The 21,913-nt window shown below is 40.7% G+C and overlaps 1 protein-coding gene across 13 annotated transcripts in view; it reads left to right on the top strand.

The window, feature by feature from the left end:
* TTLL5 (tubulin tyrosine ligase like 5) overlaps positions 1-21,913 on the top strand; it is a 311,249-nt gene that overhangs the window by 192,584 nt on the left and 96,752 nt on the right. For all 13 annotated transcript variants that reach the window (XM_061156564.1, XM_061156574.1, XM_061156573.1 and 10 more), the window contains one exon: positions 15,763-15,958. In XM_061156564.1, coding sequence (XP_061012547.1) covers positions 15,763-15,958 — 196 coding nt within the window. The remainder of the gene's footprint in view (positions 1-15,762; positions 15,959-21,913) is intronic.

Here is a 21,913-nt window from a genome sequence, read left to right as displayed (position 1 = left end):
TTTCAGCATGTGTAGTAAACAGTGCAACTCTTGGCGGCCCCATGGACTACACAGTCAATAGAATTCTCTAGGCCAAAATACTGGGGTAGGTAGCCTTTCCCTTCTCCAAGGGATCTTCCCAACCCAGGGATTGAACCCAGGTCTCCCACAGTGCAGGCGGATTCTTTACCAGTTGAGCCACAAGGGAAGCCCAAGAATACAGTGGGTAGCCTTTCCCTTCTCCAGTGGATTCTCCCGACCCAGGAATTAAACTGGGGTCTCCTGCATTACAGGCGGATTCTTTACCAATTGAGCTATCAGGGAAGCCCATAGTAAGCAATAGGTGATAGATATATTTTTAGGGTGTCAATTGATATTATATTGATATGAATAACCTTTATCTAGTTTTTAGGATACATCTTATTCTATCCAAATCCTTTATTCCTCAAAGAAAATGAAACTCACAAGGGTCAAGCTATTGAATCGATCTTATTTTCTCTACTTAATAATTGAATTACTATGTCCAAAGAGGAGCAGTTCCTATGGTTACTAATTTGTGATTTACAGTTCTAGTCCTGGGATTATGATTCAGCATATTATTTCATGTACAATGAAGGAGCTCATACTCTGGGAACAGAAGGGAAGAGATAGAAATAAATTAGATGCTGACTATATAAACTGGTAATTGAGATATCGGTTTCAAGCCACAATCTGACAGATTAGCAAAGCAGTGATTTGGAAGCCCTTAAAGCAGGAAAGGGGCTTCCCGGGTGGCTCAGCGGTGAGGAAGCCGCCTGCCAGAGCAGGAAGTGCAGGAGGATCGGGTGCGGTCTCTGGGTTTGGAGGGTCCCCTGGGGGAGGGAGTGACAGCCCACTCCAGATTCTCGCCTGGAAAATTCCATGGACAGAGGAGCATGGCGGGCTACAGTCCAAGGGGCTGCAGAGTCTGACAGAACTGAGCACACGCGCATGAAAAGAAGGAAGAGGGAATCACTTAAGTCTAGCATTGATTCATGAAAAACACACGTCATGCTAGACTAACCTTATTTTCCTTCATGATGGAACTACTTTAGAAAGAGAAGATTGGGAGACAAAAAAAAGAATTACCATAACTGGGTTTCAACAAGGCATAATGAAATCTTGTGAGCCCAAAAGAGAAATGTGAACATGATAATACTATCATTAGGAATCCCTGGTAACTAAATAAGCAGCTATACCCAAACAGCAAATTAGTTTGAAAACCAAGTCTCTGAAGACAGAGATCCAAGTCTCTGTGATTGGCTCACTAGGCCACCATTATTAATCAGGGAATTAATTTTCCATTCATATTTGTTTAGGTGCCTACTGGGCATTTATATATCTAGAAGACATACTAAACTTACTTTCAGATGACATGAAGCACAGTGGGGTACTGAATACCTTGGATGAAAATCAGAATTCACAATGATTTAAGCAGGTTAGAAGGGTGAGTTTAATTCATGGAATAAGAAAAAACATAAAGCTGTACACATAGTTTCAGAAATTCAAGTGAAGAAGGCTTAAGGGTTTAAATTGACTTTAAGTGTAATAGAAGTGAACCATTGAATAAGAACTGCCAAAACCAGAACTATCATGTGGGAAGTTTCTCACAACCTATTGCCAGATTGAAAGAGCAGATTATGAAGCAGATATTACAGAACCACTCTGTGTGGGGAGATGCAGAGGAATTATGTATATCAGAATGTTGACAAAATGTTTATAGTAGCCCCATCTTTGGTTGTAGGAGTGCAGATAGCTGACTTTTGTTTTTTGCTTTTCTTTTTGTGTTTTTCAGGTTTATGACATTTGTGAGTATATTGCTTTTGCTCCTTAAAAAAAAAAAATGCTTTTGCGAAAGGCACTATATATAGCCAGTGCTGATAACTTAGGCTTTTATTAACAGAAGTGGGGGAAGGGAAGGAGACTGGTGATAATCTTCATCTTTCATCACTGCCTGAACAGCTGTCCTCCCGTAACAGCATTATTAGTAAACACCCACTTCCCCGCAGGGGCGGCACCCTGCCTGTGGTCAGAGCATTCTGCCGCTGGCTTGGTTTGGAGCAGCAAGGTCTCCATCATGAGGAAGCGACCTCAGGTGAGGGCTGCCTTGCACCGGCTGTCTGTAACTGGGAGACCCAGCTCGCACACACTGAGCAACTCCCGAGTCCTTTTTTTTTTTCAGATCCACTAGGTTGACTCCCCCATTTATCACCCAGGTTAAGCCACACTGACACAGTACTCAGTAAGGAAATTACAAATACTTCTTTGCTCCTCTTCCTTCTGAGAAGTAATAGAATCACTCACACCTTAGCGTCCCAACTGCTTGTTTTCGCAAAGGTTCGGGTTGATTTTCCACAGGAAGAATGTTCATAACAGCAGTTCACATTTATTGAGCATTTATCGACTCGATGGACATGTGTTTGGGTGGACTCCGGGAGTTGGTGATGGACAGGGAGGCCTGGCGTGCTGCGGTTCATGGGGTCACAGAGTCAGACACGACTGAGCGACTGAACTGAACTGAACTGATTGTGTGTGTCAGACAGTTGTGCAATGCTTTTAGACAGATTATTACATTTAATTCTTGAACCAGCCCTGTGAGAGGTGAGATTGCGTTTTACTCCCATTTCACAGCCCAGGAAACCAAGGCGCAGAGAGGTGTTGAGCATGTTGCTTTAAGTGATAACACCAGAATGTGAACCTAGCAGTCGTGTTCGGGAGCCCAGCTCTTCCTCATAAGCTGTGCTGCGCCTGTCCTGAGGCTCCTGTTCGTCAGCTTGAGAACCTGTGGGGCGGCCCCAGGGGCACAGGGACTCTGCTCTCCCTCTAGAATTCTCTCACCCACCCAGCTCTTGCATTGGTGTTTGATTCCTTTCCAGCATCCAAAGCCTTTTATTTCTCCTTGCCTTCTTTCTTGGATTATTTCTTTAATCCTTTCCCAAGAGCCTTTTATCCTCTCAAATAAAGAAATATTTAAAGGTTTTTAAGCTTTTTATCCTGTTCTCAAGCAGGAATATCAGCCTGCATTTATAATTTCATATAGTTCTGTGCTTTTTGACCTAGCATATAGGTCATCAAAAGTTCATATAGTTCTTCCAGACAATTTCTGAGCTTTTCTGTACCTCTCATACTGCCTTTATTGTATTTCAGCCCTTTCTGCAAAAGAACAATCTCAATATAACTCCATAGATTCAAAACAAAAAAAAAATTTTTAGTCTTATCTCAGGGAGCAAACTCAAAGGTAAAAAATAAATTTTTAGCCTTCAACACTTGCATTTTTAGAGATCTTTTAAAATAATTTTCCAAAACAAAAATTCTCTAAGTAAGGCACCTGTCACCGTGAATATAAAATCTCTAATTCATTCTACTTAAGTCATTTGAGGCACAAATTTCATGTGGCCAGCGGTTACTGTTCCCAGTCAGCAGTTAACTAACAACAAGCCTTGAGACTTACTAGACAGTTTCTGTAGTATTTATTAAATTGCTATCTACATGCAATTCGACTTTTATTCTTTCCCTAATGAAAGTAGCTCTCAGTCATTCAGTGGAAGCCTTTTGTAAGCAGACTTTTTCTTGGCTACAGTATGTCATTTTAGTGCTAAACTTATTTATCACTGACCACTTGACTATATATAACTTTTAATTTCATAATGTATCTTCTGGTGCCAGCTCCCAGAGCCCACGACTTTTTCAGCCTTTCAGCCATTTACCATCATTGCCGTCACTCTACTTATGCACCTCTCACTTCTTCAGAACTTCTCGCCAGTTTATGTGATCCTCCAGGGGCTAACGTCCTGTTCTCACAGTCAGCGTCATGTGGGCTAGCTCCCTGTGAGTCACTGTCCAGTGCTGTTCCTCCGATGCTTTGAACCTCTCTGGAAGTGCCGCCTATTCCCAGTCCTGCCATTCCAGACTTCCCTCCACTTCCTCATCTTCCCAGGAAAGTGAGAAGAAAGTGTTAGTCACTCAGTTGTGTCCGACTCTTTGCGACCCCATGGACTGCAGCACACCCGGCTTTGCTGTCCTTCACCATCTTCAAGAGCTGTCTTAAACTCATGTGCTTTGAATCGGTGATGCCATCCAACCATCTCATCCTCTGTTGTCCTCTTCTCCTGCTGCCTTCAATCTTTCCTAACACCAGGGTCTTTTCTGAGTCAACTCTTCATATCAGGTGGCCAAAGTATTGGAACTTTCAGCTTCAGAATCAGTCCTTCCAATGAATATTCAGGATTGATTTTCTTCAGGATTGACTGGTTGGATCTCCTTGCAGGCCAAGGTACTCTCAAGAGTCTTCTCCAACACCACAGTTCAAAAGCATCAATTCTTCAATGCTCAGCTTTCTTTATAGTCCAACTCTCACATCCATGCATAACTACTGGAAAAACCATAGCTTTGACTAGACAGACCTTTGTCGGCAAAGTAATGTCTCTGCTTTTTAATATGCTGTCTAGATGTTCATGGGGTCACAAAGTCAGACACGGCTGAGCGACTGAACTGACTGACTGACTAGATTGGTCATAGCTTTTCTTCCCAGAAGCAAGCGTCTTTTGATTTTGTGGCTGCAGTCGCCATCTGCAGTGATTTGGGAGCACAAGAAAATAAGAAAATAAAGTCTGTCACTGTTTGCATTGTTTCCCCATCTCTTCACCTTGTAGTAATGGGACAAGATGCCATAATCTTAGTTTCTGGAATGTTGAGGTTGTCTCTCATGACTTATTTTTTCATGAATCAATCCTGGTCTTAAGTGATTCCCTTTTCTTTCTTTGTGTGCTTGCATTCTCAGTTGTGTCCAACTCTTTGCAACCTCAATCCTTAGAAGCCTCCAATGATAGAATTAACAGACAAAGATTTTAAAGTGGCCATTGTAACTATGAACAAGGGTATAAAGAAAATTAGGCTTTAATGAATAAAAGATAGAAAATTTCAAGACAAATTTCTAGTTGGAAACTGTGAACTGAGAAAAACCAATGTCTGTAATTCAGAATAAACATATTAGCAATGTTGAATCTTCCAATCAGTCAAGAATATGGGAAATCTATATATTTACTTAGGTTTTGTGTAAGATTTCTCATTAATGGTCATAAAATCAGTGTATAAACCTTACACATTTTCCAGTATCTTTATTTTGAGATAGTTGGTATATTTTTATGATATTGTAAATTATATTACTTTTTAAAGTTTCATTTTCAATAATTACATTGAAATTTCAATTGTGTATGACTAGCATATAAAAATGATTGTATTTTGTTAATGTACCTTAATTTCTGCTGCTTTGCTGACTTTGTTAGTTCTTCCAGTGCAGTGTTTTTATAAAAGTTGTAGAGTTTTCTGTGTAAGCAAACATATCTGTAAATAAAGGCATTTTTATTTTTTCTTATGACACTGACTGGGTCTTACATTACTAATTTTATATAGAAGTGGTGAAAACAAACATTTTTTCCTTTATTCCTGATCTTGGAGAAAAAGTGCTCAGTGCTTCACCAATAAGTCTCATGTTAGCTATAGGTTTTTCATAAACATCCCTTATTAGATTGAACAACTTTCTTTCTGTTCCTAGCTTATTGAGAGTTTCTGTCATGAATAGACATGAATAAATTTTGTCCAGTGCATTTTGACATTCTCATATGATTTTTCTTCTTTATTTTCTTAATGTGGTAAATTATGTGATTGATTTTTTTTTTAACCTTAAATCACTCTTGCGGTAAATACCACTTGGTCATAATATATATCCTGTATATGAGACAGATAGATTGATTATAATTGCTAATATTTTATTCAAACTTTGTGTGTGTGTGTTCATCAGGCATATAGGTCTGTAATTTTCTTTCCATGTTTTTGTCAATTTTTTTTTTTTATATCAGAGAGAGGTTAACATCATAAAATGTGTTGGAAAGTTTTCCCTTGTCTTCACTGAAAGATTTTGTGAAAGACTGAAATTATTTCTTCTTTAAATGTTTGATAGAATTCATTGAAACCATCTGAACTTGAAGTTTTCTTTGTTAGGAAGTTTTTTGACTACAAGTCAAATTTATATATTTAGATTTTCTCTCATCATGTCCCTTTCAAAAAGGATTTCTTTCCAAGGATTTTTTCAGTTTATCTTAAGTCGTTGAATGTTTGATAGAGTTGTTCATAATATCGCCTTATACTTTTGATATCTGTATTCTCTCTATGATGTTCCCCTTCTTCATTCCTGATGTTAATAATATATGTATTTTTCCCTTATGATTGCTTGGATATCAATTTTCAGTTCTTTTCATATAGGCAACTTTTGATTTTGTTGGTATTTTCTATTTCATTGCATTAAAAGTACATTATTAATAAAATTTCAAAGAGTTCGTTTGAACAAACATTGAATTTAATTGGGCAGCACCAAACTGAAATGGACTTCCCTGGTGGTTCAGATGTGAAGAATCTGCCTAGAGTGCAGGAGGCCTCAGTTTGATCTCTGGGTTGGGAAGATCCCCTGGAGAAAGGCATGGCAGCCCACTCCAGTACTCTTGCCTGGAGAACCCCATGGACAGAGGAGCCTGGTGGGCTACAGTCCATGGGGTTGCAAAGAGTCAGACACGACTGAGCTACTAACATACTTTCACTCAAACTGAAAATGGTTTGGAGTGCTCCACTGGCAGAGACTAAGGGGAAAACTCTTTTTTTTTTTTAACAGAGCAGACTCTTAAGCAGAGTAAGCAAATTATCTGGCTATAGCTTAAGTGGTTGCCTTACTTGGAAAAAGACTACTTGGCTGTTTGTGATTGGTTGTTCTTAAATGCATTTTCTCAAATGTCAGTGCATTGACTCCAGTGTGGGTTTTGGTTTGCTTACGCTGACTGCCAAGGCATTAATGCCACCTCAGTCTAATGGCTTCCTTGTTTAATTACTTTATTAACTTCTGCTCTTATTGTTTTATTTTTTATTCTTCTACTTTGTGTTTAACTTGCTTTATTTTTCTAGCTTCTTAAAGAGGCAGCTTAGGACATTGATTTTACATTACATATCAATGTGTAAAATCAGTATAGTATTAATACTATACATTTCTATCTAAGGACTCTTTTCACTGCAATTCAAATTTGGTTTGGTTGTGTTTTCATTACTACTCAGTTCAATACATTTTCTAATTTCTCTTGTGATTTCTTCTTTGATCCATAGGTTATTTAAAGTATGCTATTTAATTTCCAAATATTTGGGAATTTTCTAGATATCTTTTTTGCTAATTGATTCTGTGTGTGTGTGTGTGTGTGTTGCTAATTGATTCTTAATACCATTCTGGTTAGAGTATACTCTACGTGATTTTCATCTTTTCCTTTTTATTCAGATTTGTTTTATGACCCAGCATTTAGACTGTCTTGGTGTATGTTCCACATGTACTTGAATACACATTCTGAAGTTGTTGGGTATAGTTTTCCATAATTATCAAATAGATTGAATTGATTGAGAGTGTTGTATAAATGGTTAAGTCTAGGTTGGCAGTTTGTAATTTTTGTTTTCCTTTCAGCACTTTAAAGATAACTAAACATTTCTGGCTGTCATTTTTTAATAAATCATCTAATCATTTGCATTGTTGTTCCCTTGTATGTAATAATACTACTACCACCAAGCACCTCACCACCTTGGCTGCTTTTAAGATTTGTTTCAGCAATTTGACTATGATCTGCCTGGGTATGGGCTTCTTTGTATGTATTCTGCTTGGGGGTTTTTTGAACTGCTTAGGTCTGTAGGTTAATGTCTACCATCAGTTTTGGAAATTCCCAGCCCTAATCTCTTTAAATATTTCTCCTGCCCCATCCTCTATCCTCAACTACTGGGATTTCAATTTTGTACATATTACTTTCCTCTACTGTGACCAGTCTGCTGTTAAACATTTCAAATGCACTCCTCATCTCTGATTTTATATTTTTTTCATTTCTAGGATTCTTGTTCAGTTCTTTTTTTTTTTTTTTTTTTTACAGATTTCATCTCTCTATTGAAATCCTCCATCTGTTTTTAGGTGTTGCCCATCTTTTACACAATACTCTTGCATATTTGTAATTGTTATTTTGAAGTCCATGTCTGCTAAGTCCAACATCTGTACCACCTCTCTATGTCCTTCTACTGACTCTTTTCTCTCATGGGTCATGTTTTCTTGCTTCTGTATGCCTTTTATAATTATTAATTGTATGCTGGACGTTTTAGGTAAAATCATAGGTGTAAGTAAATAATATTTACACCTCACCCCCCCAAAAAAAAACATGCTCATCTTTTTCTCAGATTTCCAGTGTATGGAAAGGAGGCAGAGGGAGAAGGGGTTAGCCAATTTGATAATTAAGCCAGGTCTGGACTTTGTTGTAACTTTAGATATGTTTCACCTCTGGCTGGTTTGGGGGGCAGAATGGGATCACCAGTAAGATCTTTTTGTGCAAAGAATTCTGAAAAACTGATATTGAGCACTATGAATATGACACCTTCCTAAAACTTAAAGACTTTTTTTGGTGAGATTGGAGTGATACTAACAAATACAGTTTTTTTTAATATTGTGTAATGAAATATGTCTACATTTGGAAGGTCTGTATAACTCTGTGATCCAGTATTTCTAAAGGTTAATGCTGTATATTACAAAAATCTTGTATGAATAAAAAATCCATTCAAAATACTAGATAGATCAACAGACTATGAAAAGCTCATTGATTTGGTCTCAGATTCTATATTACTAACTTTTAGACTATACTACTTGTTGAGTTTTGGTCAAGGTCAAAGAATAATATCCATCATTTCTCTGAAAGGGGCTTTAATCAGTCCTTGCACACACCACCACCCCTCCCAAGCCTTCTGTGTCCCCATGAAACTGATGAAAGAATTGATGGGTGGGTACAGATTCATTCTGTGGCTAGGGCTTCTAAAATAACATATCACATGCAGGTGTTACAAGCTTGTCAGAAGTTGAGCTCGTAGAGCCATAGGTCCCATCTTTGCCACTTTCCATTCTTCCTCCTCCCAGAGACCATCCTCTCTAAAAATCGAAGAGCTCGTCACTTCCTGTGGTTATATTCATTTAGATTTACTGATCCTCAGCATTTTGTTGGTTTTGAAATAAGTATAATTTAGCAGTGTATTCAGCTTATTATTTTTGTCAAGGTATAAGTGACTTTCTACTTGCTCAGAAGCGAAGTCCATCAGAAACTTTTAAATGTTTTCTGTTTTTTCACCTTTCATTTATTTACAAGAGAGGTTATATCCAAGATCTGAATGCAGGAGCTATGATAAAATAGAGAGCTATTTCATTATTTCTGAAAGTGGAGGGTAGGACTCCCCTTTGGGATCGTGAGTTTTAAGGAGCCCCAGAGGCCTCTCCAGTTCACTTTTGCTCTCCCTTGACCACCATCTAGAACAGAAAAAGGAAGCCATTATATTTACATGGATGGAAACCATGTTAGAAAACTGGGGAGAATGTTAAGACAGAAACAGGCAGTATAGACAGAAAGCCCTCTGTTTGAGATCACCAGTGAAGAGTAGAAGGTAGACTGATGGCTGCTTGTAGATCACACTTTCAGTCTCTGAGATGACTGGCTTTGATGTAGGATCGGAAAGTAGGTTTGAGCAAAAAACTGACTACTTAAAAGGGTAGGTTATATAGGTGCCCCCTTCACTATTTTTTTTTAAGTATTTTTATTTGTTTATTGGCTGCACCAGGTTTTAGTTTTGTAGCATGTGGGATCCAGTTCCCTGACAAGGGATCGAACCCAGGCCCCCTGCATCAGGAGCATGCAGTCCTAGGCACTGGACCACCAGGCAAGTCTCCCACCTTCACTATTTAGTGGATTGAAGAGGAGATGGATCCATCCCTCCCCAGATAACTTGTCTCAGTCCTCAACATAAGGAATTGCAATACAATTATAATAATCCTTTGGATGCACTGTACATCAAGGCTTTCCTTTTTAGTATTAATAACTTGGAGCACTTTTGACCTCACAATGAATACTCATAACTAGATTGTGCTAACTTTGTAACACAGAATCCTCTGGTGGAAAATGATCAAATTTATGTTTCTATATGCTATAATACCTCAAAAAACTATAGGGCAGCAGGGAAATGGAATTGTTTAGGAGGGAGAAGAATAATTATAATGGCAGTAGTCATAGTGGTGATATATTTTTGGAACTCTTCCTGTGTGCCTATACTTTCACTTGTCTTAGCTCTTTAATCTGCATGATAACCCTATGAAATGTTAATAGGTACTATTATCATATCCCCATTTTACAGATTAAAGTTTAAGAATAATAAACCATAGAGAAGTTGGATGTAATAAAAGCCAGAGTAGTGTGTCCTGTCTGTTCTCTTCTCAGCCATCTGGTCTTTGTGAATATGACCCAACCCCAACTGCCCTGGGAAGGATCAGGAATGGGACACACAACATTCCATGCAGAATCACACCAATTTTGCCCTTGAAAATAACCTCCATAGCCAAGGGGGTTCCCCACCACTATTTGTAATGCCTCTCTGATCATGTAGCATCCTTATTCTATCCAGCACCGCTTTGTTTTCTAATTATTCATTTTAATATATTTATTTATTTGGCCCCACCAGTCTTAGTTGTGACACATAGGATCTTTAGTTGGAGCATGTGAACTCTTAGTTGCAGCATGTGGGATCTATTTCCCTGATCAGGGGTTGAACCTGGGCCCCCAGCACTGGGAGTGCAGAGTCTTAGCCATTGGACCACCAGGGAAGTCCCTGGCCGGCACTGCTTTGGGACAGCTTGTGGGAGCTCTTCCCTCATTTGCAGGATTTTTGGCATTTGCAGCACCTTTCCAGCACTTACTGTGTCCCACGACTACTTTGTTTGAGATTGAAAATTTGTAGGCAAAGAGAATGTAGCCTCTGCTGTCCTTGAATATCTGTACATTCCATAGATAGATATTCCACTGTCTGTAGTGGGTATAGTGTCATGGAAGTGGGTAGATATTCTTTCTTGTGAAGAAATAGTAAGATTCTTTCCAAAAAGCACCTCCTTCGGTCTTAACATTGTTTCTCATTAGAAGCATTAGTGGCATAATTTCCCAGCACAGGGCTGAGACTTCCCTGATATTTTTGGGCATTTAGCACCCTTGACCTCTACCTATTAAATGTCAGTAACCCCCCACTCCCATTATCAGGACAGATGAAAGCACACTTGCCAACGTCCTCAAGAGGACAGAGGCGTCCTTGTACATGGTTGCTCAGGTTTTGTTTGGATTGGGTAGAAGGAACTGGGGAAGTGGACTGCGGAATCACACTGTTTGTACAACTGTCGAGTTCCTCCATTTCATCCCTACCCTATATGCTCTTTTGAGACATCATATTATTCTTGGGAAATCGTGACACTGAAGGCATATCTTTATGAAGAGGGCAACAGCCTGCTCAGGAGATTTTGCTTTGCTAAAGACCTGTGTATTTTACCAGTTTCCTCTGAGGTCCTGACAACCAGCATCCATTTGATGGAACAGACATTAAACCAAAGGGAAAGATACAGCCCTTTCGGCCAGAAGTTGGAGGGGTGGGACATGTTGCAGGAAGGGAGTGATGGTGAGAAACATTTAGTCCTGCAGTGCTACAGTGTATGAAAGAAAGTAAGAAAGACAACCTTCTAAATGACTAGGCTAATAAAAGAAAGCATGGTTTAGAGAAATTTGCTGTATTGTTGGCTGTTAGCTACATAGGTAGTCAGGGCAAAATACAGCATAGTTCACTTTGAATCTCTGAATTCGAATCGAATGTTCAACAGAGCATTCTCACAGCTAACTCGTTTAACTCTGTCTATCCTACTCTATAACATAAAAGTATAAGGAAGTTATTTATAGGGAATGTGTATAATATTTTAGTATTGAGCAAAGAATAACATAAAAACTGAACTTTAAAGAATAACTAAATCTCAAAATTTTGGTGGAAGTAGGTGTTCATTGGAAGGACTGATGTTGAAGCTGAAACTCCAATACTTTGGCCACCTGATGCAAAGAGCTGACTCATTTGAAAAGACCTTGATGCTGGGAAAGATTGAGGGCAGGAAAAGAAGGGGACGACAGAGGATGAGATGGTTGGATGGCATCACCAACTTGATGGACATGGGTTTGGGTGGACTCCAGGAGTTGGTGATGGACAGGGAGGCCTGGCGTGCTGCGGTTCATGGGGTCGCAAAGAGTTGGACATGACTGAGCGACTGGACTGAACTGAACTGAGGAAATGTATTTGAGAAACTCGTAGCTGCCATGGAAGGGACTATGTAGATATATAATCTCACTTGGGGCAAAACCAAGTGACAGTGTAGCTGGCATCCTCCATGTCAGTGATGACAACACTTGCATATTGCAGACCCCGAAGTCTTGTGCTTTAACTGTGAGACGCCGCGGTCTGAGTAGCACCCACTAGCATTCAAAGCAGGCAGGTCTCTCGTGGTCTTCACCACACTGCCTTACCCCGCGGAGCACTCGTACACACACCCGGTGCTGCACTGTGAAAACGCCTTCCTCTCTGCCAAAAACCTCTACTTACTCCAGAAACTTCTTTTTGTGAGTTGGAGACTGTGCTTTTGTTATTGATGAGATTAAAAACAGCCTTCACTTTAAAAGTTAATCTCGTTGCAGCCTGCCCAATGTGTGTGCAGTCTGATGGATAAGGCTTCTCTTATCCAAAGGCCCTCATCTGATCTTCTCTTACCTACTGTCCTGCCCCTTATACATCGACAGACACTTGCTTCATGTCCATACACCTGAGACTTTGTCCCTGGTCATCTCCAAATAAGACTCTCTGGTTACAAGAAGACATTAAAGTCAATGCCTGCTAGGAATATTTGTTATTAAAGCAGTTTTTATAATAATAACATCACTGGTTCCAGGCATAACCAGCTGTTAACGATTTTTTTTTTTATACTTTATTTATCTGTTTGTTTATCTAGCTTGCCCCAGGTCTTAGTTGCGGCATGCAGAATCTTCGATCTTCATTGTGACATATAGAATCTTAATTGTGGTGTGCCAACTCTTAGTTGTGGCATGTGGGATCTAGTTCTCTGACCAGGGATTGAACCCTGGGCCCCTACTTTGGGAGCACAGAGTCTTAGCCACTGGACCACCAGAGAAGACCCTAAAACAGTTTTTAGAAAATAAAAACAATTTATCTAGCCCATAAGATGAATTCTGAAATACAAGCTATATTGTTATATAAACCCTTTAGTATTGAATCCCTGAGTCTGGACTGCTTCTTGTGGCTAGAACCTTCTGTAACCAGCAGACCAGGAATGGAAGCAGAATCACAATCGATGAATTGTCTGACCTTTGGTCCAATTATCATAAGTGATAATTTCACTCTAGATTCAGATTCAGCAGGCAGTTCCTGCAGCGTCATCTGTCTCTTCCCCTGTGTTCACTGGATTGGCTTGCTCCTGCTTTTCATCGTACCTGGATGCCTTCCTCCATTGCCCTCCCTTCCACTCAGAGCTCCCTCAGTTCCCGTTGCTATTTGTTGTATCTTCTTTAGTAAGCTTTTCTCTTCCCCCACTAAGAAGAGAGATAGTCGTTTCCTCTGGCCCCTCCCTTCCAAACTCTGGAACTCCTGTTTGACTCCCACTCAATACTTTGCTTTGTGAATAACATTAACATTTTATCCACATACTGGAGTTTTTATTTACGCAGGATCATTGGTCTCCACATTTCTCCACATCTCCAGAAGCCCCTTGGGCAAGATCGTGTCTAGCAACTAGTACCTTGAGGCAATTCAGGAGGGATCAGGAAGATCAAATGTCAAAAAAAAAAAAAAAGAAAGCTAATAATAAGTAAGCTCTGAGCTTTCTGGTGCTGTTCTCCAGGAAAAGTAGCTGAAGGTGCGTGATTGTGCAGCTGCCCTGTGAGAGCCAAACTATGGGAGGGAGGTGTGCAAGGGATGTGACATATCAGAGGTGAGATTACGCGAGTAGGAAACCTTTCATCCATGGACTTCAGAATACACTACACAGACTTTCCCTTAACAAGGTGTCTGGAATGTCTTTGAGGGGTAGGGAAACCAAACCCGGAATGACCACGCTGTGAGAGAGGAAAAGAGAGGTCCCCAGCAAGAGAGGGGTGTGGGCTTCTGGCCTTGGCAGACAACCCACTTTGCTTCCCACCCACCACCCACCACCCACCCAGAGCTCTGTTGGGGTCACCAGGACCCAGACTGTTAATAACTGGGTGGCTGGTAGGTCAGGACTCAGGAAGATCTGCGTCAACTCACCCCAGTGTTGTTGCATCTCTGCCACTGAAATGACCATTAACAGCAAAGGATATTTACAAAGGAAAGAATAACATGATGATTTAAATCACTATGAATAGGTTTCTTGAATTAGGCACTGTTTTATTTCTCTAAGCCCCATTCACCAAGGTTTTGGGATAAGGTACCTCACCACGAGGCTCTTCATGTTTCTTCTGTGTACAATTTTCTGGTCACTGTAATTCTAAAAGGAAAAGAAAAAAAAAAAAATACTAGGTAGTTAAAGATGGTTCAGAGTTGAATAGCCAAAAGTGTTAAGGAGATGGAAGGATTTACCAATAAGACTGTTCTAAAAATAAATGGAAACCTTAAAAAAAAAAAAAAAAAAAAAAAAAACTGGAGTAAAATAATACATATAATAAAATTTGCTACTTTTAAGTGTACAGTTGAATGGCATTTAGTACATTTGCAGTATTGTGCTTCCCTGATGGCTCAGGTGGTAAAGAGTCTGCCTGCAATGCAGGAGACACAGTTTTGATCCCTGGGTCAAGAAGATCCCCTGGAGAAGGAAGTGGCAACCCACTCCAGTATTCTGGCCTGGAGAATTCCATGGAGAGAGGAGACTGGCAGGCTACAGTCCATGGGGTAGCAGAGTCAGACACAACTGAGGGACTAACACTTTCACACTTTCAGTTTTTCACAAGATTGTGCAACAATCACTGCCATCCACCTCCAAAGCTTTGTCATCATCCCAAGCTAAAACACAACACGCATTAATCAACATCTTCCCCATCCCTGTCTCCCCAGCCCCAGACAGCCACTATTCAACTTTCTGTCTGCATGAATTTGACTAATGTATGACAGATCATGCAATATTTGTCCTTTTCTGGCTGGCTTATTTCATCTAGCAATAATGTCTTAAATATGTGCAAGCTAAATGTCAGTGTGGCCGGGAACCCAGATGAGATGAATTCAGAATAAGAAAAAAATGGATCTTCTCACACCAGTTATGCTGTCCATGATATGAGATATAAGCAGATATGTTGCGATAGGTGGCTAAGGAAAACCAACAATCTTGTATCATTCACCCATATGCTTTTGAAGTCGCTGTTAGGATGATTGTGCTTCTGTTGTTGCCGTAAAGTAACTTGCCCTCCTGCATTTGAAGCTCTCAAGGCTCCACTTGAGGGGGTCCTTTTGGCCATTAGAAGTGAAGTCACTCAGTCGTGTCTGACTCTTTGCGACCCCATGGACTGTAGTCTACAAGGCTCCTCTGTCCATGGAATTTTCCAGGCAAGAGTACTGGAGTGGATTGCCATTTCCTTACAGGGGAGTGAAAGTGGCTATTTTAATTATTTAACAGTCCGTGCCAAGGCTTAGGACAAGCGCTGCGAATAGAATGGAAAGCAGAGTCGCCCACCTGTGTCTTCATGGGGCTGCGGTTTGGTAGGCAAGTCAGATTTGTAATTCCAGACTATGTTCAGTTCTATCAAGGAAAAATAACAGAGGTGTTTCTCTCCTTGCCTTCATTGTTCACACAACAACCACTCTAAGAAATCTGCTTTCTTTTCTCTTCAGGAGCCTCCAGACAGGTGGCTTTGCCTGGGAGGGAGAGGTAGAGAACAACGCGTACAGCAAGGCTACAGGGGTGGTCCCGCAGCACAAGTACCACCCCACGGCGGGCAGCTACCAGCTGCACTTTGCCCTGCAGCAGCTGGAGCAGCAAAAGCTTCAGTCCCGGCAGCTTCTGGACCAGAGCCGAGCGCGGCACCAGGTAATGCAAAATAAGGCTTTTCCACGTGCTAGTATCCTCCTTCTGTTGGTTTAATAAATTCATGAGAAGTGTGGAAATAGTCTCTCAAAACTTTACCAGTGTCACCATGGCTTGAATGGTTGGTTCATGGGGAAACCTACAAACAGGGAAGTAATGTTCTGACACCATCCATTGGCTCTGTCGAAAGGTGATGCTGAACCAGTTTTAACATCCTTTCTTTCATTTCAAAGTTTCAGCACAAAAATCTCTTTTGTAATATTTACCCTTTCTGTTGCTTGATCTTATTCAATGATTTCCCAAAGGATCTAATTCCCAGATACCTAAAAGCCAGCATTTTTAAATAATTTTTTGGTCTATAAAAGCACACATTAATCCTTCATGGCCTGTCAAGATTTTCAAGAAATGAATAACATTCAAGTTCTTATAGGAAATGGTCTTGTTCGGTTGTTGGTCTTCTGGTTTAACAGTTTGTACACAAAGATGACAATAGACACAAAAGTTCTGGTTGCAGTGGAACTTACATGCTACTGAAATATTGATTCCCTACTCACTGTCTATAATGACAAACTTCTGAGTATATCGTGTAAGGAAATTATATAAGTATATTGCACTAATGTATCAGTGTGGCCCCAATTACAGAGAAAGGATGACTTCACACACAAAAAATCAGGTCATGAGACTTAAATTTTTCTTGATGATTTGGGATTACCATTAGAATCAGCTACCACATTTCCCCCTGGTATCATGGGCTTCCCTTGTGGCTCAGCTGGTAAAGAAGCCGCCTGCAGTGCAGGAGACCCTGGTTCAATCCGTGGGTTGGGAAGGTCCGCTGGATAAGAGAATAGCTACTCACTCTAGTATTCTGGCCTAGAGAATTCCAAGGACTATATAGTCCACGGGGTAGCAAAGAGTTGGACATGACTGAATGACTTTCACTTTTCTTCACCATGTTTTTCATATTCTGCTTGGATGAATCCATACTGGTTCTGTGAGCTTCCCTGATATTTATGTCAAGAAATATATTGTCTTAATCTCTTGTCATTAGCTCTTATAAAAATGTACTATGTAGTGTGCATTAATTTGTGCAAAATTAGTGTTCACTCAAAGGTAACATTCCCAAAGTTTTCTTTTTCTTCTAATAAAGCAATTATTATGCTATCTTTATTGTCTTTTCAACTACCACCCAGGTCCATAGGAATTTTTATTTTTTTTCAGTATCATTCATCACTTGAAAATCTTTATCTGTGGTAGTATAATCTGTATATTATATTGTGTTTAGTCACTCATTCATGTCCAGCTCTTTGCTGGACTGTAGCCCACCAGGCTCCTCTGCCCGTGAGGACTCTCCAGGCAAGAATACTGGAGTGGGTTGCCATGCCCTCCTCCAGGGGATCTTCGCAATTCAGGGATCGAACCCAGGTCTCCCGCATTGCAAGCGGATTCTTTACTGTCTGAGCCACCAGGGAAGCCCGTATATTATGTTAATTCTTTGTAATCAAGAAATCATAAGTGCGGGCATTTGTGAAGTCTTTTTTTACTGGAGAAAAGTTCTGAGTTCTTACCTGTAAAGCTGGAATACAGCATCATCCCACTACCCTCTGTCATGTGGAAATTTCCTTATTTAAACAGTCTCTGTGGAGGATTTCTCTGGTGGTCCAGCAGTGAAAAATCCACTTTCCATTGTCGGGGATGTGGATTTGATCCCTGGTCAGGGAACTAAGATCCTACCTCCTGTGGAGCAACTAAGCCTACTAGACAGCCCTGTACCGCAACTAAAGAACCTCATCACCACAACACAAGACGCCTGTGTGATGCGCTGGAGACCCACTGCAGCCAAAGTTAGTAAATAAAAATGATGCTGGGATAGCAGAGATATTTAGGCCAGTTTTTGAGCTTTTTTTTTTTTTTTCTCCCATTTTGGCTGCCCTGCCTGGCTTGTTGGGGATCTTAGTTCCCTGATCAGAGATGGCAGTGAAAGCAGGGAGACTCAATCACTGGACACCCCCCCCCACCCCACCCCAGGGAATTCCCTAGAGCTTCATTCAGGGTCTTCAGGATTCCGGTTCAGGAGACAGATTTGGGTAATACCAAAAGATTATTCCCAGGAAGAGAAAGCGTCAGGGGCTCAAGGCCAAAGCCACAGGGTTAGAGTTGTTCCGTGCAACCCTGACACACGGAAGGAAATGTTTGTCCTTAAAGGATAGGTGGTTATGAGTCATTTTAGGGTAAGGGACCAATAAATAAATAGACTGTCACAAGTTATCTTAGAGGATAAGGGTCCCCTAAGCATCTTGAGTTTCTGGAACACTGGGCAGATGTTCTGGATGCCTGTGTTAAGACAAGGAGCGGTCGAGGTTCAAATTCCGTTCCTGCTGAGATGTGCAGGCCACTTCCTCAGTGGCCTCCTAACTTCATTTTAGAGAACACTCTTAGCAACAACTCCATTTTTATTTTTTATTTTTTCCCACAGTATATCTTAGTTTTGGGGGGTTTTTTGTTTTTTTTTTTAATCTGTGTAAATTTCTTAAAACTTTTTAAACTTCTGAACCCCATGCAGTTCGGATTACTTAAGAATGCCAACTGAATCAGATGCTGGATAGTGGAAATATACATAGTCGTATTTCCCTTATTTGAGTAGAATCTGTGGCTCTAATGAATCTAGACAGTTGGTCCCTTTTAATGCTCCCATACCCTGAAATGGTGGATGATTTAAAAAAAAAAAAAAAGGAGGTGATTGCAGAGCACTGAAAGTTTTGAGGAAAAAGACAGTTTTGCTGATTTTCACTTTTCTAAAACTGCTTCATTTCTAAGTCCTTCTCATTCTTTTGATTAGCTTCCAGCAACTCACATTCCTTTGAAAACTCAGAGTACTGCTATTCTTGTGTGGATTTTTTTTTTTCACTGAGGATTATACTGACCTACTTTCACTGAACTATGAAGTATATGGAAAATATGTTTTTTAGAATCTGTCAGAATACCTGTTTTAGGGAGAAGTCAGAACTCCCAAGAAGGGAGTTAATCTCGTGTCTCCTGGAGAGGGAACAGAACATCATTTATCAAAATTTTATATATGTTTATAGCATCATTTTATTTTTTCCCCCTGTTCTTCTAATCCACAGTTGATTTAGGCAAAAATGAATAGGGGTGAAGTTTGGGGCTGTGGGAGAGAGTGAAAGAAACTACATTCTATTAGCTTGAAGAGTTTATAACTACTAAAATAGCAAATAGGTTATTAAATGTTCTAACATGAAGAATATTTAGTAACTTAGAGCACTTTATTTCAGAGGGTTTTTAGAAATACTCCACAGAAAGAGCAAAGCCCTATTAGATTTTTAAGCCTCTGCTTTTAGCTCACCTTGTGATTATACTAGACCTGACCTTTGTAAATTACAGCCAAATGATTGCCTGAAACATGGTTTGCCTTCTCTGTGTGTCCTGTATGTCTGTCCTTGGATCAACCCCTTTAGATAGAGATGATTTCTCTGATGAACTTCTTATACTTTGGATTCAAGTTGCTAAAGTGTAGATAGCCATTGATATAAGTAACAGTTTGGTTAATTGCCTGTTTGAGAGCTGCTGCTGCTGCTGCTAAATTACTTCAGTCGTGTCTGACTCTGTGCGACCCCATAGACGGCAGCCCACCAGGCTCCTCCATCCCTGGGATTCTCCAGGCAAGAACACTGGAGTGGGTTGCCATTTCCTTCTCCAATGCATGAAAGAGAAAAGTGAAAGTGAAGTCGCTCAGTCATGTCCTGCTCTTCTCGACCCCACGAACTGTAGCTTACCAGGCTCCTCTGACCATGGGATTTTCCAGGCAAGAGTACTGGAGTGGGTTGCCATTTCCTGCTCCTGTTTGAGAGCAGTGGATAGAATTGAAATCTGATTTACCTAGTATTCATTCACAAGAGAAATATGTTTATGGAATAGGACATTAAGAGGGACCTTACACTGTATTGTGGGGCTTCCTTGGTGGCTCAGACAGTAAAGAATCTGCCTCCGGTGCAGGAGACCCTAGTTCGATCCCTGGGCAGGGAAGATCCCCTGGAGAAGGGAATGGCAACCCACTCCAGTATTCTGGCCTAGAGAATTCCATGGACAGAGCAGCCTGGCAGGCTACAGTCCATGGCGTCTCAAAGAGTTAGTCACGACTGAGCGACTAATACACACACATGCTATACTGTATTCTAATCTACTGTTATACATGGACAGTATCTTTCATAGTGATCTCCTAAAAATATTGTTGGAAAAATCATGCAGCCTTTCTTGCATTGCATTCAAAGGAAGTTCTCTATCCTTTTTGCACTTAGTTTTTTGAAGCTTTCAGGAAGGAAAAATGATTCAGGATATGAGTTTGGAAATGGGCATCTCTAACCATTCATGCAGTGTAAGCTTTGATCCTCATCTCTGTCCAGCATTTCAATCATAAGTCTAGAAATTGCCGTGTTACTGAATCACTCATACAAAAGACTGGTCCTGTAATATGGACCTAGGAGAGGAAAGTCACCTGGAGCCATTGGCAGAGGCTTCCAGGGCCAGAGGTACAAGGAAATAGGTATGATCCAGTCATTTGATAGAGAACATGATAAACAAAATAAGATAAAATTGAAACTATGAGCAGTTTATAAAAACACGGTTCTGAATCAGAGCAGAGGTCAGCAAGCTTTTCCTGTAAATGGCCATAAAGTAAGTACTTTAGGCCTTGCAAGCTGTACATAGGGTCTGTGGTAACTACTCATCTCTGCCAAGGAAAATAGCCATAGACCATGTAAATGAATGAGTATGGTTGTTTTCCAATAAAACTTTCTTTGCGAAAACAGACGGCAGGGGCCTTCCCTGGTAGCTCAGTGGTAAAGACTCCATCTGCCAGTGCAGGAGACATGGGTTCGTTCTCTGACCCAGGAAGATGCCACATGCTGCAGATTAAGCCTGTGCACCACAACTAGTGAGCCCGCGCTCTGGAGCCCAGGAGCCTCCACTGCTGCAGCCGGCGCTCTAGAGCCCTGCCCACAGCAAGAGAAGCCCCCGCAGGAAGCCTCACACCGCAACTCGGGGTAGCGCGTGCGCAGCACCAAAGATCTAGCACAGCCAAAAATAGAATAAATAAATAAAATTGTTTAAAAAATGAAAAACACAGCAGGCTGGATTTGGCCTGCAAGCCCTGGTTTGCAAACCCTTGGTTTTGAGCACCAGAACCCCTTGAAGGGTCTGTTAAAACATCAGTTGCTTCTCTGACCCCATTTCTGATTCAGTAGGTTTGGGATGGGTCTCAATAATTTCCATTTCTAAGTTCCCAGATGATGCTAAGACTTTTCTTCTGAGAACCACTGAGCTAGAGAGAAAGAGATCAGAAGTATCTCCTTTGCATTATTTGTCCTCTTGTCTTTCAAAAGGGAGGCTGGTTTTGTTAAACTTAGTGTTGCCCTTATAAAACTTCAGGCAGATTTTTTTTAATAGGAATTTTGTTTCCATCTTTTTCACTTCATCTACCACAGCTTCCTTATGAATAAGTTTTCCAAACTTGGAAACTTCCTGCTCACTCCTCTTATCAGGGTACATTTCGCCCAGCCACCACTGCTTTCAGGATTCCAGTTTTATGATGGACGAGAGATAATAACGGCACAGATTCCTCCCTCTCTTTTAGTAAGAATGGCCAACACTTATTAAGCACATACGGTGGTCCAAGCACTATTTCATGTGCTTTAGGTATAGTCATTCATTTAAAATGGGTTCCAGGATGGTTGAGGAAGTTGTGGGATCTTGGCCATCTCGGGGTGGTTCGATGAATCTACGTGTTGATGTATCCCAGTGTGTCTTCTCTCTGGTTTCCCTCGTTGCTTCCCACTTCCTTCTCAGACTGGCTTCCTGCCCTTGAAGGAGAAGGATTAAAAAAAAAAAAAACTTCTCTGTCAGCTGAGCGGGGGGACCTTCTTGGGCAGCGGTGACTGCTGGTGACAT

Source organism: Dama dama, chromosome 12 (assembly GCF_033118175.1).
Source record: "Dama dama isolate Ldn47 chromosome 12, ASM3311817v1, whole genome shotgun sequence".
Taxonomy (NCBI): Eukaryota; Metazoa; Chordata; class Mammalia; order Artiodactyla; family Cervidae; genus Dama; species Dama dama.
The sequence above is the reverse complement of the archived record's forward strand: the minus strand, read 5'-3'. Positions and strand labels throughout refer to the sequence as shown.